Source organism: Pipistrellus hanaki (genome assembly GCF_964339955.1).
Source record: "Pipistrellus hanaki genome assembly, chromosome: 13".
Classification (NCBI taxonomy): domain Eukaryota; kingdom Metazoa; phylum Chordata; class Mammalia; order Chiroptera; family Vespertilionidae; genus Pipistrellus; species Pipistrellus hanaki.
Window position 1 is genome coordinate 31,976,947 of NC_140515.1, and position 14,949 is coordinate 31,991,895.

At 49.5% G+C, this 14,949-nt stretch overlaps 1 protein-coding gene across 1 annotated transcript in view; it reads right to left on the bottom strand.

Annotated features, from left to right (window-relative positions):
* CLSTN2 (calsyntenin 2) overlaps positions 1-8,572 on the bottom strand; it is a 908,802-nt gene extending 900,230 nt beyond the window's left edge. The window contains exon 1 of the mRNA XM_084901767.1: positions 8,258-8,572. Coding sequence (XP_084757893.1) covers positions 8,258-8,375 — 118 coding nt within the window. The 5' untranslated portion in view covers positions 8,376-8,572. The remainder of the gene's footprint in view (positions 1-8,257) is intronic.
* Positions 8,573-14,949: the final 6,377 nt, after the last annotated feature.

Below are 14,949 nucleotides of genomic sequence, written 5' to 3' on the forward strand. Positions count from 1 at the left end.
GCTAAACTCAAACTTCTCCTGAAAACATAATTAACTACATTGCTAAGACAGTATACAGACAGAGATACTGCAGAGTTTCATTGGGGGGGGGGGGGGAGGAGAGGCGGGTTGAGTCCTAACGTTTCAACACAAATTTCTTAAAACTCAACATCTTATTTTCTCAGGCACTTTATCCTTTCAAAGGGCATCCAGTACCCATGTGGGTAGAGAACTTTCTTGGGTGGAGAAGGGAGGTGCTGTTTTATCCTTTCTGCACACAAAAAAGCAGACCCCAGAGCGCTGAGTGGTCTGCCCGGAGCCTCACACTGACCAGGTCACGTGACCTGGAGACCATGCCTTTGCTTATTCTCCATTGTGAGTTTGTCAGACTTGTTTGAAGACTACATATTTAACTATGTAACACAACAGAGGCCATGGAAATGAAAAGAAGTCATAAAAGGGACGTGTGTTTTTTAATTGGCAAAATGTACATCAAATGCCAGCCAATGACGCGTTTTGGAAGCAATGAGAGTGGCATTACAGCCTTTCTCAGCGAGAGTTCCAATGTCACCTGCTGACCTGACGCCCTCACACCCAGAAAACGCGGTTCACGTTCTCTGACCTCTGCTAAGGGGATGCTGTGACTGGTTTGGAAGGGCAATCCGATAGTTAAAGGGGAGAGGCCTGAGGAGTAGCTCCTACCAGGGACCAAACACAGAAGGTGGCCCTGAGCAGGAGAACTGTGCAGAGTCCCGAGGGGGCTCACAGCTGGTGTGGGTGGCATCGCACTGGCATACAGACACTCCCTCCACACTCAGCACCCACTATGGGCCCTGCCTGGGCACTGCTACGAACGGGTCACACAGAAGTGACAGGATACTTCCCCGCAAGGGGCTCGTGGTCTGCCTGGGGAGAGAGAAGGCTACGGGCACTGTGATGGGGAAAACTGGAGGTGGTGAAGTGTAGAGGTACAAGCCCCCCCCTCCCCCCCAGGAATGGCCTCACAGCATGCAGAGATACAAAGAATTCCCTGGGGAACTGCGAGCAGTCAGGGGAAGCACTTTTCAACCTTGCCTGGGCATCAGAAGCACCTGCAAGCTTTGAACAAAATCCCAGGCCCTGACCTAGAGCAATTACACCAGGACCACAGAGGGTGGGCTTGCAGTATCAGTGTTATTTTAAAACGCTCTCAACTGGCTGTGCTGTGCACCCAGGGTTGAGAATTACTGGCACAATGAATAAGAGGGCATTCTCTGAAACTCATCTCTGTGGATCCAAAAGCCAGCTCTGTTTTTCTACTTGGGTGAACTGGGTAAGGAGCTTCACCTTCCTGGTCTCGGTTTCCTCACCTGTAATATCTATAACTAGTAGCCCTGCGCACAAATCTGCAGCTCGCTGCTGCCCTCCAGTATCTCTCTGCCCACTGCCCTGCCCTCGTGTAGCTCCCTTCCCCTCTCCCCCCCATAGCTTGCTGCCCTGCCCCCTCCTGTAGCTCTCTGCCCCACCCTCCTGCTGATCCATGATCCAGTCGTTACACGTTCGGTCCTTACCCTTCACGGCGTAATGACCATTTGCATATTACACTTTTATTATATAGATAATAAAACCGTAATATGCTAATTACACCATTCAGCCTTCTGGACAAAGCTGGGGCTGAGAGGGAAGCCTGGGTCCCTGGTGCCTGCCAGCGGCCAAAGGGAAGCCAGTGTCGGCAGCCAGAAGGAAGGCCTACACTTGCATGAATTTTGTGCGCTGGGCCTCTAGTGGGAATAATAAGAGCACACACCTGATTGAGTGGCTATAACGCACAGTCTATCCTTTTCCCATGTTCCATGTTATCAAATTCTTCAATAACTGGTGATATGTGCAATGTGTGCCCTAGACAATCTGTGCTATCTGGAAGTCTTGATATCTCGTTCCCCTCACAGAGAATAGCAGAATACTGAGAAGCAGCTATTGGCTGATAAGGCTAAATGATGTTGGGATTGGCCTCTCACCCCAGGCATCCTCTGGGCAGCACCCTCTCCTGCCTTGTGCCTGTTGCTCCCCCCAAAGTTCCTAGTGTGACTGTTATGGATGAATGTTTGTGTCCCCCAAATTGATGGTATTTGGAGGCAGGGCCTTTAGGAGATCATCAGGATTAGATGAGGTTAGAGGATGGAGCACTCAGGGTCTCCTCAGAGAGTTCACTTCCTGTCTCTACGTTCCACAGGTGGGGATATACTGAGAAACTGGCAGTCTGCAACCAGGAAGAGAACCTGATCATGCTGCCACCCTGATCTTGGACTTCCAGCCTTCAGAACTATAGGAATAAATGTCTGCTGTTTATAAGCCACCCAGTCTGTGGTATTTTTGTCACAGTATCCCCAGCTGATGAAGACAGTGACCCTCTGTCCTGTGTCTTCAGCTCAGCTCTCTTCCCCTAGTTCAGGTCTCTCGTGGTCCATCCTCAAACCTACTCCTCCAATGGAACCGTGTCCCACAGGGTCCAATTAGTGGGGGACAGGTAACACATAATAAAAATAATAATGTTTCAGGCTGTCACCTGGTTACATACCCCCTTCCAGGTAAACAGGTATCATCACAGAGGTTGTCTTAAACAAAAAAAAACAAAACAAACAAACAAACAAAAAAACGCTTCTCTGCTTCCTTCCACAGCAACTCTTGGAGGAATGCTCACTGGGCAGTGGGCCTCTCCCTATGACCAAAATCACACCACAGATCTTCCCCCAGAGACTCCAACCCCACACCTCCAGTGCTGGCCCAGGGAGACATGTTTATGTACTTACATAACACACATTTCTGAGTCCTTACTCTGAGCTGGGCCTGCATTCAGTACAATGGCTTTTGAGAACTGGCCCTGGTCTGCAATGTGTACCTAGACTAGTGAAAGGGTTCAAGTCAAGCCAAATGTGGATGTGTCTATGGACATATATTTATATGTCCATATGAGATTTGCACACCCGTGCACATGCACACACAGAGAGAGACAGAGAAAGAGAGAGAGAGAGAAAGAGAAACAAACAAATAAACAGAGAGAACAGAGTTTGAACTGAGAGAAGATATGAAGAAAGCTACTGAATTTCCAAGAGGTCAGAAAGAGGGAATTTCACCAAATCTCAGCAAAATAGAGCACAGTCTTTAAGCAATCCATCATTACAGCTACTTGTGTTCAAGTAGTATGAACTGGGCTAAGAGGTTTCTAAGCACTGTGCTGATGAGCATTTTGCAAGGCAGATCTTTGTATCCCATTTTATAGGTGAGGAAAGAGGCTCACAGGGTTAACTAACATGGTTATCTAGCTAGGAAGCAGCAGGGCCAGGATTGGAACCCAGATTTCTCTGGCTACGAAGCCCAAATTTTACTTCACATGGGACAGGAGCACATGCCCAAAATGTCTATGCCAAGAAGCGATAGCGTGGCAACCACTCCTAACTGCTCAGCTTACCTCGGGAGGCCAGGCAGCGGGCTGGCCCTAAAGATTCAGGGGGAGTCAGGTACAGATTCCAGTCCTCGGGCCTCAAAGAGCAGCACTGGAGCCAGACGAGGCACCCAGGCACACTTCCTGTCTCTACGTTCCAGAGGAGAGCCATGGTCTTCTGGGGGTGACCAGCCTCGTGGGCCATCTGGGAAGGTGCCTAGGGAGACCGTGTCTAAGCCTGGCCGTGTCTTGAGTAACAGAAAGAATTGGGCTGAGAAATACATGGTCAGAGGACCCAGGGCAGGAATGAGCACATCCTGGCCCAGGAACCCCACCGGTGACTCAGGGGGACAGCAGGTCAGGGTGCACCCTCTAACGCATTGCTGAGGGCTGGTGGTCATTTGTGAGAAATAACTGTCATGCCCCTGTAAGACACATGCTCCTTGCCTAGAGGTGATTTGGAACAAGTCACCATAAAAATTCCATACCACCTTCCCCACCGCGGGAAGTGCTGCACTGTGCCATTTGGAATATGCAAGAATGATTTCTGAACCTGTGGGAGGGAGGATGAGGCTGGTGCTCAAAGCAAAAACACTGGTTCCCATTCATGAAAGCAAGGCCCACTCGCCTCACCTCACCAGCAGGGTTTGAACAACATCCTTGGACTCTCCCACTGCTATGGGCGGGCCCACGGGGTTCTGGGGGAACTCAGATACAGAATCAGCTCCGCTTCCCTGCGGCTGCTAGACTCGCTTTTAACACCAAAGGGGAGAATGTCTGATGACAGTCAGGGGCACTGAGCAGGTACCCTTCTTATTCTCACCCCAGCGCCATGCCCTCTAATGGCGGTCTTGGCAAGGCCCTGTCTCAGACTTAGCTCTTCATCCGTGAAATGGACTCACACCAGCCCTGCGAGCGTGTTAAAAAGTAGAGACAGCCCAGGTAAAGGGACTAGCATAGTGCATGTTACACAGCAAGGAGCGGCTCCTGTGGGGCATGGCTTCAGTGTTTGGACAGGCTCAAGCCCCAAACTAATGAGAGGGCACAGTCCTCTCGTGGCCACGTGCAAGTCCCAGCTTAGAGGGCAGAGCCCTCCCAGCACAATTATAACCAACAGCTATAGTTGTAAGCATCAACCTGTGGTCCGAACACGTGGCCTCACCTGCCTGAGTGATAGAGTTCAGGTGCATGTAGTTGAGTAGGAACGAAACCCACAAGAATGTTGTGCACATCTTGACCACGCCCTTACTTTGCCTCGTGGCATCTGCTATAAAATAAAGACACGACATGTGGGGCGCTGCGCTGTCTCTCAGGAAGCAGCGTTCCACCAAGACCCAGCTTTCATTCTCTTGTCTGTCTTTTCCAAGCCTTTCAGTCTCCCCCACTCAGGGTCACCCTTGGCCGTGCCGACGCGGCACAGGCTCCTTAAACTGCCATTACTACAATTATACCACTGTTATAATTCTGCTTTTCTTCCTCCACCCCATCCCCATTACCAAACGCATGCCCTCTTCCTACCTCCACTTCCCTTGTCTGTCCTCACCATATAGTAGTACTATACTTTGAAAAAATTCTATATACTGTCATTCTCTTAAAATTTCCACATAAAAATCTTCTCTCTCCAACTAGATCAAAGTTCTTTAAAAAAGTAGGAAGGAGACGGGTATGGGGAATGGTCTTCTGATATGTCCTAGGAATCCTCCAGAGCACTGGGCCTGGCTCTGCTCATACCAGTGGGCACTACAACAGCTGATGGTCGGCAAACTCTTTAGTCAACAGAGCCAAATATCAACAGTACAACAACTGGAATTTCTTTTGAGAGCCAAATTTTTTTTAACAACTTCTTCTAGCGCCACTTCTTCAAAATAGACTTGCCTGGACAGTGATGTTTTGTGGAAGAGCCACACTCAAGGGGCCAAAGAGCCGCATGTGGCTCGTGAGCCGCAGTTTGCCGACCACGAGTCTATACTAAGTTACTGTCCTCAATGCCCTGTTGAGAATGGGAAAGAAACTGTGTACCAGGTCCCTGGAGTCTGAGACCAGCGATACATCACTGAATCTAAGCATAAACCTTAAGAAATCTGTCCCAACTGCATTGACTTCTTTCCTTGGGATAAGACAAAATCTCCTCCACCCCAGAGACTGTTTGGGTCCGCAACACTTCCCAGGCTTTGTTTATAAAACATGTGTGTGGGAACTCATCTTTTCAAGAGGTGTTTGTCCTTTTTGAACAGCCAACATACAGGAGAGTGAAGGGGAGGGGTTATAATAATGCTGGGCCATTGTGTCATTTCCAAAATCCGGAAGATGCTCACACTGAAAGTGCAGTAATTCTGTGAAAAGCCTAAACAGTTGCTGAGATTAGCGACGCAACTCTCTACATCAAGAAGCCAGGAACACAAAGGCAGGACAGAACAAGCTGTGCTCCACAGACACGTCGTGCGTGAGCCCCAAGCCGGGAGGATGTACCTCCCGACAGTTGTCGGAGAGGAGAGTGCACTCACCCCCGCCAGGCCGCTGGACGCCACCACACTCCCAATCCTCTCCTGCACGCGAATACAGAGCTGTATAGAAGAGGAAAGCTATTTTTTGTTCAAGATTTTTTCACAAGCCTTCCTGACTTCTCTCCTTCAGTGATGGGAATATTCATGACATAACCCTTAGCCGTGGCAAAATCAGAGCAGGGTGCATTATACAGGAGCTTTACCTTTATTTCCTCAAATGTTCTTCACATATCGTGAGAAATTGGGAAATGTAAAATTCAAGTACACTGTAATAAGGGAAGTCAGTTCTATAAATACTAACGTGTCATAATAAACGTTTCTGTTGTGATCAAATATTATACATTTGTCCGTTTTTATGCTGCGCTCTTTGCAGCCCCCTAGTGGTTGGGAGGGGAAAAAAGGAAGAATGGAGTATTCAGACAGCAACCTCATGCTGCAGAGTCAATCAACTTTTTACCCTGGGAAGACAAATGGCTTGTTTCACCATGAAATGAACACACATATTCTCAGTGGGGGACATGAAAGGTGTTCAAATGAACATAATTGTTCAGGTAAATGTGAAATCGCGTTAGCCTGGATTTTTTTTCTTTTTAATCTTTATTTTCTCTGTAAAGCTTTCCATGCTGACCTGAGAACTCTGCAATGATGGGCACACCAGTTCTTCTTCCCACTTGCTGTGAACTCCCCTGTGTGTAGACATTCGCTTATAAATATACCATTCCCTCTATTACAAAGTGATGGAAAATCTCCAAAAATAATCATTTGCCTGTTTAGCCCAGTGTCTATAGTGGGGAAGAGGTTTGGAGTTCATTGGTTTATATTTGTTTCACCAAAGCACCAGTCTCTCTGCATTCAGCAACTCATGTTCATAATGAATTTTTGTTTCCCCAAAACTGAAATGGCCCCTCCAGTCAAGGGGGAGGGGGAGAATTCGATGAAAACAAATAGGATGCCTGCTTATAAAATAGTTTTGAAATCATGTTACCAAAAAAGTAAGAGATTACAGAATACACAACAACTTTCCTATTCGCACATTTATCACTCTCAAGTTGCAAGAAAGACAAGCACTACCCAGGCCAGAGGAGGTTAATGGTCTGCCTCTCTCTCTCTCTCTCTCTCTCTCTCTCTCTCTCTCTCTCTCTCTCTCTCTCCTCATCTTCCAAAAAGTAATTAAACCCGGTATACATTCCCTCCCTGACTGGTATGGTAAGCTATGGCTCAAAGCCAGTTTGCAAAATCAAGTTGCCTCCAATAGGGAGCCTCTTTACCTAAGGATGAAAACCCTTTCAAACCTCGGATGAGGGTCAGCCAAGATTCCCGTGACCATGTTATGGTACCTGGCCGATGTGGCCACAGCCCTCAGATCACACGCACGCCGGCGCAGAGAATCAACAAGTTACCACTGAACCGGGCACTGCAGCCCAGATCGGTATTGCCTCCCCAGCGTCCACTGCCACCTAACGGTAACCCCACCCCACCCTCTGCCCCATCTGCTCCTCCCTAGACTCTCAAAGGTCCTTTAGCACGTGACCTTCTCTTCAGATCCGCCCTCCCGGCGCCCCCACCCCGGCGCTCCCCGGGCTCTCCAGGCGGCGGTCAGACTCCGCCGCTCGCCAGCCGGGTCTGCAGACAGCGCCAGGCCTGCGCCGCGATCGCGCTTTCCCGGGCCGGATGGATAGGGAGGTCGAGATCTCCTACCGAACGGGGCGGCCGGCTCCTCAGCCCACCTGCGCCCCAGCGGAGGGGAGAGCGTCACCTGCCGCACTTCTCCCCGACTTCACCCCCCGCCCCCCCGCACTCCCGGAGGGCGCGTGTCCCCAAGGGAGCAGACCCGCCCAGGGGAAACTGGGGCGAGCCAGGCAGGGGGGAAGAGGAGGGAAGGAGGGGTTCCCCTGGGGGCCATAAGTTCCCACCCCATCCCCGAGCTGGGAGCCGAGCTCGGCTCCCTCCTTGGAAGGCACAGCCGCCGATCCTCCCTGCGGGCAGGAGCAGACCACCGCCTCCCCTCCCCGCGCCAGCGCCCCGCTCCCGCCGCCGTGCCCAGCCGGCGCCCGCGACTCCCGGCGCCCCCACCCCCGACCCCTCACCCCAGCAAGGCGGCCCCCGAAGTTGTCCAGACTCCCCAAAGCTCGCTCCTCCGCGGCCCCTGGACCCCGCCCCAAAGTTGGGCCGGCGCCTGCAGGTGGAACCTCTCGGGTCCCCCGGCGCAGGGCGCTCGCTCACTTCGGGGATCCCGGCCGCGCCCCGAAACCCGGGGAGCTGCGGCAAGGGAGGGCGCACGGACACATGGAGCGTGTGAGCCGGTCCCCGCCGCCGGCGCCCTCGGAGGGAAGGAAACTTCCCCAGCACCCACCTTTCGCCGCGAGGAGGCGGCGCCGCCGGCTGCTGCCTCCGCCGCCTTCGCTGCCGCCGCCGCTCCCCACGCCCAGCGCCAGCAGGAGCGGCACCCAGCTCAGCCGCCCCGGCAGCATCCTCGCCGCCGCCGCCCGGGGCTGTCTGCCGCCCGCGCCCGCGCCCGCGGGCTGCGCCTCGGTGTCCGCCCGGCCGCCTCGCCGCTCCTGCTGCGCGCGCTCCGGGCGCTCGGCCTCCGCTGCCTCCGGTGCCGCCGGTGCCGCCGCCGCGCCGCTCGCTCGCCGGCAGCCGCCGCGCTCACTGGCTCGGACCCCGCGCGGCTCCAGCGCTCACCCCGGGACGGCCCGTGACGTCACGGGGGGAGGGAGGTGGCTCCTGCATATTCATGAGGCGCGGACAGCGGTCCCGGCCTCCGCGCTCCCGGCTCCGCGGCCCCGACCCCAACTTTCCGCCTCCGCCCTCCCGGCGGGCGCTCAGTCTGCGCTCCAGGAGGGACCGGGCTCCCGGAGCCCCGGGGGCGGCCGCGGGGAGCCCTCCGCCCCGCGCCCCAGCTCCGGTTCTGCAAACAGCTGCCTCCTCCGGGGATGGCGGGACCCCCCACTCGGAAAGGGGTCACCCGGAGCCTGGATCTGGTCCGCGGGGGCGCCGAGGACCTGCCCGGCCACACCCTGGGAGCTGCTGTCCGCGCGGAGGGTGGCGGGCGTCGCTGCGGGTCTTGCCCTTGGAGGGGTGTCGGGGAGCTCTCTGCCGTCTGGTCTGGGGAGGGCGCCAGGCCCACGCGAGAGCTGGAAAGCGGGAGTGTGGCTCCGAGTTGTATGGCTGGGTGAAGCCAGGGCTGCGGTGGCTCTCAGACACTGATACACCAAATCAGAAAAGGCAAACTTGGGGGTGCCGGGCCTGCTGACGGTTCCGTGGGAGCACACACCAACTTCCCCGCAGCATGGGGCCCAGGCCAGAAGGTCCAGCTTTATGTGATCACGCCACCCATCTTAAGACCGGGCCACCTGACATCAAGCATTGTAACAAACACCTAATGCCCCCGAGGAATGTCAGTTCTCTGCGCGTAGGGATCCGGCTCCGCTTAGCCCAGACCAGGTTCATAAAGGTTCTCAGTGAACATTAACTACTAGCTCAGAATAAGTCCTTGACCATATTTGCATATATGTAGTGTCAATATCATACACAGTTCAGGGCTTATAAAGAACAAATAGCGAAATTAGACAGAGAAGTAGATAAGTAGGGAAAAAAAGGTAGTTATTTATTCATTAATTAAACACATTTACCGTCACCCTGCCAGATTAGACAGTAGAGATCCAGACCAAGGAGAGCTGTCTGTCCTCTCCTCAACGCCTTTGTTCCCGTCTGAGAAGCAAGAGAGGGCGGTAAAGGGCAATCATCATGCTTTGTAAGTGTTATGGGCCCGGATATTCTTTATATTGCTAGATATGAGCTTATACACTTCAATTAACAAAATGTATATATTACAGCAATGTCTAAACACCATTCTATAATTCGTAACTGTAGGTTGGGGTGCTCACCAAAGCCATAAAGTCCATTCACAGCCCTCCTGCTGCTCAGCCTCTCTGCTCCACCCTGGAAGCTCACCAGGAGACCCCTCAGTTCTGCAGGCCAGGCTGCTTGGGGGAGTCTGGTGGAGAGGCAGCCATGAATCATGGAGGCTTATATCAGGCAGAGCGCTTGACCGGCAGGTCTCCTTTAACCCACACAACTGACATCTGTGCTTTACTAGTATTTTCATTGCACACATGAGGAAATGGAGGCTCGGATTAGTTAGGTGACTTCCTTGCACAAGGTCAAAGAGCTAATAAATGCCCTGAGCCAATGCTAGGGTCTTGCCTTTTTTCAGACTGAGTGTCAGGATTCAGAGAAGATGGCCTGGGGAAGGGGGAGCAGACCCGACACCATCAGGGAAACCGACAAATAGAAGTATACATTTGAATCATATTATTCAATTTATGCTCCCTCCAATTACATATCTGCCTCCCCTTCATTTCCTCTAATAAGAAGGCTTACCTTACCATCTTACCTGCACTGTGCCTCGATGCTATTCTACTGGGTTTCATTGGGACTAATTGGTTAGTCCTAAAAATCTTATATGAAATTTCAAGTGAACACCAAATAATGGGAGAGAGGGAGAAATATTATAGCTTATTGGGAAACATTCCCAACTCCTGTCGCAGATCACTACTAGTAAGAAAGTACACAGCAGAACCAGACACTAGGGAGCAGGCCAATGCCCAGGACTAGAGGCACAGCATTGCTAGCCTCCATCTCCTCCTCTGTAATGGAGGTAATAATGTTGCCAGTTGCGGAAGAACAAATACACTAATGGCCCCCTTTGTTCCTGCCTTTCTGAATCCATTCCCTCTGGATGTGCTCTCCCACCCTCACTCGGAGCTTGGCCACATGACAGTGACATGCATGTTTCCTCTTCCTTTTTTGGACTCCTGCCACCACCATGAGAACAAGCCCAAGATAACCTCTAAGAGGGTAAGAGACCACATTGGGTGGAGCTGAGCATCTCAGCCAGCCAAGGCCATCCTAGTCTGGTCTATTCCAGTTGCCCCATCGGTTGACAACCAGAGCAAAACCAGCCAAGAACAGACAAGCCTAGATCACATCAGAGCAGCCCACTAAACCACTAATATTTTAGGGTAGTTGATGAAGGAGTATTACATCTTCTCCTAAGGTCATTGTAAGAAGTAAATGAGAAAATGCATATAAAAACTCAGTATGTTGTATGACACATAGCCAATATCCAATAAATGGTCTCCCTATAATCCTTATGTCCCAATCTCTGAAATGCCAGTCACAACCCTGACTTTTTTTTGTTTGGGAGAAAGGTACTAACAACCTGGCCTAGAAGGGAAGAAGGTGAATAAGTTCACTCCTTGAAAATACTCAGTCCACAGGAGCTTCAAGACCAGTCATCTCTATGGAGCTCTGCTGTGTCCTCTGCTTCTGCTGAGCTGCTGAAGTTGCAAAAAGTGAATAAAACAACCCAACAGCTAATGCGTCCCCTTTCACTTCGTGCCAGGCTTTGCCACCGGGTTTTATGTTGCATACTTCATTTAACCCTTACAATAACAGGTATTATTCTCCCTATTTTATTATATCCAAATTACTGGATCACAAAGCTTGAGAAATTTATCTGCATCCACATAAATAGCGCAGAATATGAATTCATGTCTGCCTGATTCCAAATTCCATCTTTCTCCCACATATCATGGTTTTGAGTGAAGCATGCAAGGTAAGTAAGAAAAAATAAATAAAAAAAAAATAGTTTCAAATCACAGATGGTATCCTGGGGGAGGGGGTGATTTTTAAAATCTCCATCCATTATCACCTCTGCATAACGATCATTTATATAACCAGTCATCACCAAAGTGATACAAACTTCTGAATTGGTTGAGTCTGCCCCCTTTATTCTTGATTCACCTCTGGGACATGTTTCTTTAAAGCCCTTGCTCAAAAAATGATCAACAGGATGATGTAAGGCCTTGGCCTCTTTAAGCCTCAAGCCCAGGGCCCCACCTGGTGATGCAGAAATACAATAAATCTTAGACAATTTATTTGGGTCAATGGTTTCAAATAAATAACTCTCCTGTTCAAAAAAAAAAAGAAAAGAATCTAACAGCAACAGGCATGATGTAAACATGGCCATTTCATCTCGTTTTCACCAGGGTCATTAATGACTTGCCCAATTAAGCACTAAAACACAGACCCTGAATAATTTAGACTGGCTAAATGAAGAAAATAAATAAATCATACCAGCTTATGGAAACTTACTTTTAAAAAACAAAATTAAACTGAAGCACTTATCTTTAAAAGAGAGGCTGAAAAGCTGATTCGTAAAACACTGCAAGTCATCGGGGCAGGCAAAACCAGGTCTTCAGGACCCACACGCGCCTGGACAGGTGACAGAATTTTCAGTATTGCTCTCAGGTATTTTGGTGCTATGCCGATGCCGCTGCTGCCAAGCAGCTCTTTAAAGTTCAGACATTTCTCTTCAGGAAAAAAGCAAGGAAGCTTGTTCACGATCAAATCCAGTTGATGTTCGACATTGTTTAGACACGAGTGTTCTATGCTTGGTAAGGCAGAGTGACCTAACCGAAAACAAAGATGTCATTGATTATAGCAAGAAAGTGTTCCTGTGGTGGCATAAAAAAAAGAATCCATAAAAGTGAGTGATACTTCTCCTATTGAGGGATGGGAGCTCTCTCTCTCTCTTCTCCTGGAATCTGAGCAGCCTTGTGACTGACTGCCTCTACTGGTTCAATTCAGGAGAAGCCGTGCTATGTGACTTCCCAGCCTAGGATGCAGCTTCTGCCCTGTGCACTAGGATGCTCATTCTGGGAGTCGGGAGCCTTGATGTCCAACCTCCCTGAGACAGCCATGCTGTGAGGATCGGAAGCCATGTGGAAGGGCTCCATGCAGGTGCGTTGCCTGCCCCTGGTGAGTCCAATGCTTAAGTCACCCCAGAACCTCCAGATATTCCATTTCCTAGCTGCTGAGTCACCCTCAGCTGTTTGAATCTTCCCAACTGAGCCTCAAATGTCAAGAAGCAGAATCAAGCCATTCCCAGGGTGCCATGAATTCCCGACCCACAGATTCCATGAGTCTCAGAAAACGATTGTGTATGCCGTTGAGTCAAGCTGTTCTGCCTCCAACTGGGAAATACTTGTTTTCATTCATTCCCTACAACAAAGGCTGAGGAAAGGGAAATATGTGAGGTAATTCATGTGTAATTAATCCCATTTTGTAGCGCAAATGTTGAGACTTATCAAAGCTCATAAAAGAGACAGGAGCTGCATGGAAAAAAAAATGATTTCTAGAATCAGAAAAGCCTAGGTTCCAAACCCAGGTCTACTGTTTGACCTGAGAAAGCTACTTACTATGTTTGACCCTTAGTTTCCCCCTCTATAAATTGGAGCTAATATAACAGGATTGTTTTTGAGGTTAAATGAAGGGTAAAGAGCTCTCCCTGTCAGATGGTAGAGACACAGGAAATACAGCCATTGACAGTGATAGTGGAAACTAAGTCAGGGCCACACAGATGGCCTTTTTCTTTTTCTTTTCTTTTCTTTTCTTTCTTTCTTTCTTTCTTTCTTTCTTTCTTTCTTTCTTTCTTTCTTTCTTTCTTTCTTTCTCCCCCCCCTCCCCCCCCCCCCCCCCCCAGTATTTGTGGTTTCCTATGCAGGCAAATCTGGACAGATCTGGACACACATGGAACCATGCCAGCTTCAGCCCTACCAGCACCATTGCCAGCACTGCCACGGAAGCACCAGCCACATGTCCCGCCAGAGAAGTTCAGACGTGCTGTGAGTGATTAAATCGCTCTGCTCTGTCATTCCAGGGCTTTGCGCCACTAAGGGGAATGAGAAGGAACGTTCCATTTATTGAGCAGCTACTATGAGCCAAACATTACACGCATTGCCTCATTTACTCCTCCACCAACTCTGAAAGGTGATTTATTACTCCCATTAGATTCCTGGGGAAGCCAAGGCTTGAAGAGATTAAGTTACACTGTGTACCTCCAGAGAAACAGAACATTTATAATATATATATATATATATATATATATATATATATATATATATAGATAGATAGATAGATAGATAGATAAAGATATGTAGAAACAGATATCAGATATACACACCTATATATCTATAAAAATAAGTATAGATACAGACATACAGATCTATAGATAGAGATAGAGATAGAGATAGAGATAGAGATAGAGATAGAGATAGAGATATAGAGGGAGATAAAGAGACAGAGAGAGATAGAGAGAGAGATATATAGATAAGGAGCCAAAAGGGGCCAAGCTCCCTACTTTCTCTAGCATTATGATACTTAACCACATAGTCCATCTGTGTCATATTAACTATAAAATACAATTAAATAGAAAGTAAAAAATAAAATACAATTAAAGTTTTTTAAAAAAAATAAATATAGATATATGTATATCTATATCTACATCTATATCTACTTAGTTGAATGGATAGAGATTTATTAGAAAGAACTGACTCAGTCCAGCTGAGGTGGCTCAGTGGTTGAGAGTTGACCTATGAACCAGAGGTCACAGTTCAATTCCTGGTAAGGGCACATGCCCCAGTTGTGGGCTCAATCACCAGTGGGGGCATGCAGGAGGCAGCCGATCAATGATTCTCTCTCATCATTGGTGTTTCTATCTCTCTCTCCCTCTCCCTTCCTCTCTGAAATCAATAAAAATGAAAAGAATGGCTCATGCAATTATGGAGGCTGACAAGTTCCAAGATCTGATTCTTGGACCCAGGAAAGCCAAAGGTGTAGTTCTGGTCCAAATCAAAAGGTCTGAGAACCGGGCGAACCAGTGATACGGTCTCCCTTTAAGGCTGGCAGCCTTGAGACCCAGGAAGAGCTGACATTTCAGTTCCAGTCCAAAGGCAGGAAAAAAGCCAGTGCCCCACCCAATTCCAAGGCAGTCAGGCCCAGAAACTCTCTCCCTCAGGGAGGATCAGCCTTTTTGTTCTTTCCAGGTCATCAACTCATTGGATCAGGGGCACCCCCCATAGGCAGGGCCATCTTCTGTACTCAGTCTGTCAACTCAAATATTAATCTCATCCACAAACACCCTCACAGGAACCCCCAGAATAATGTTTGGGCACTTCATGGGCCAATCAGGTTGAC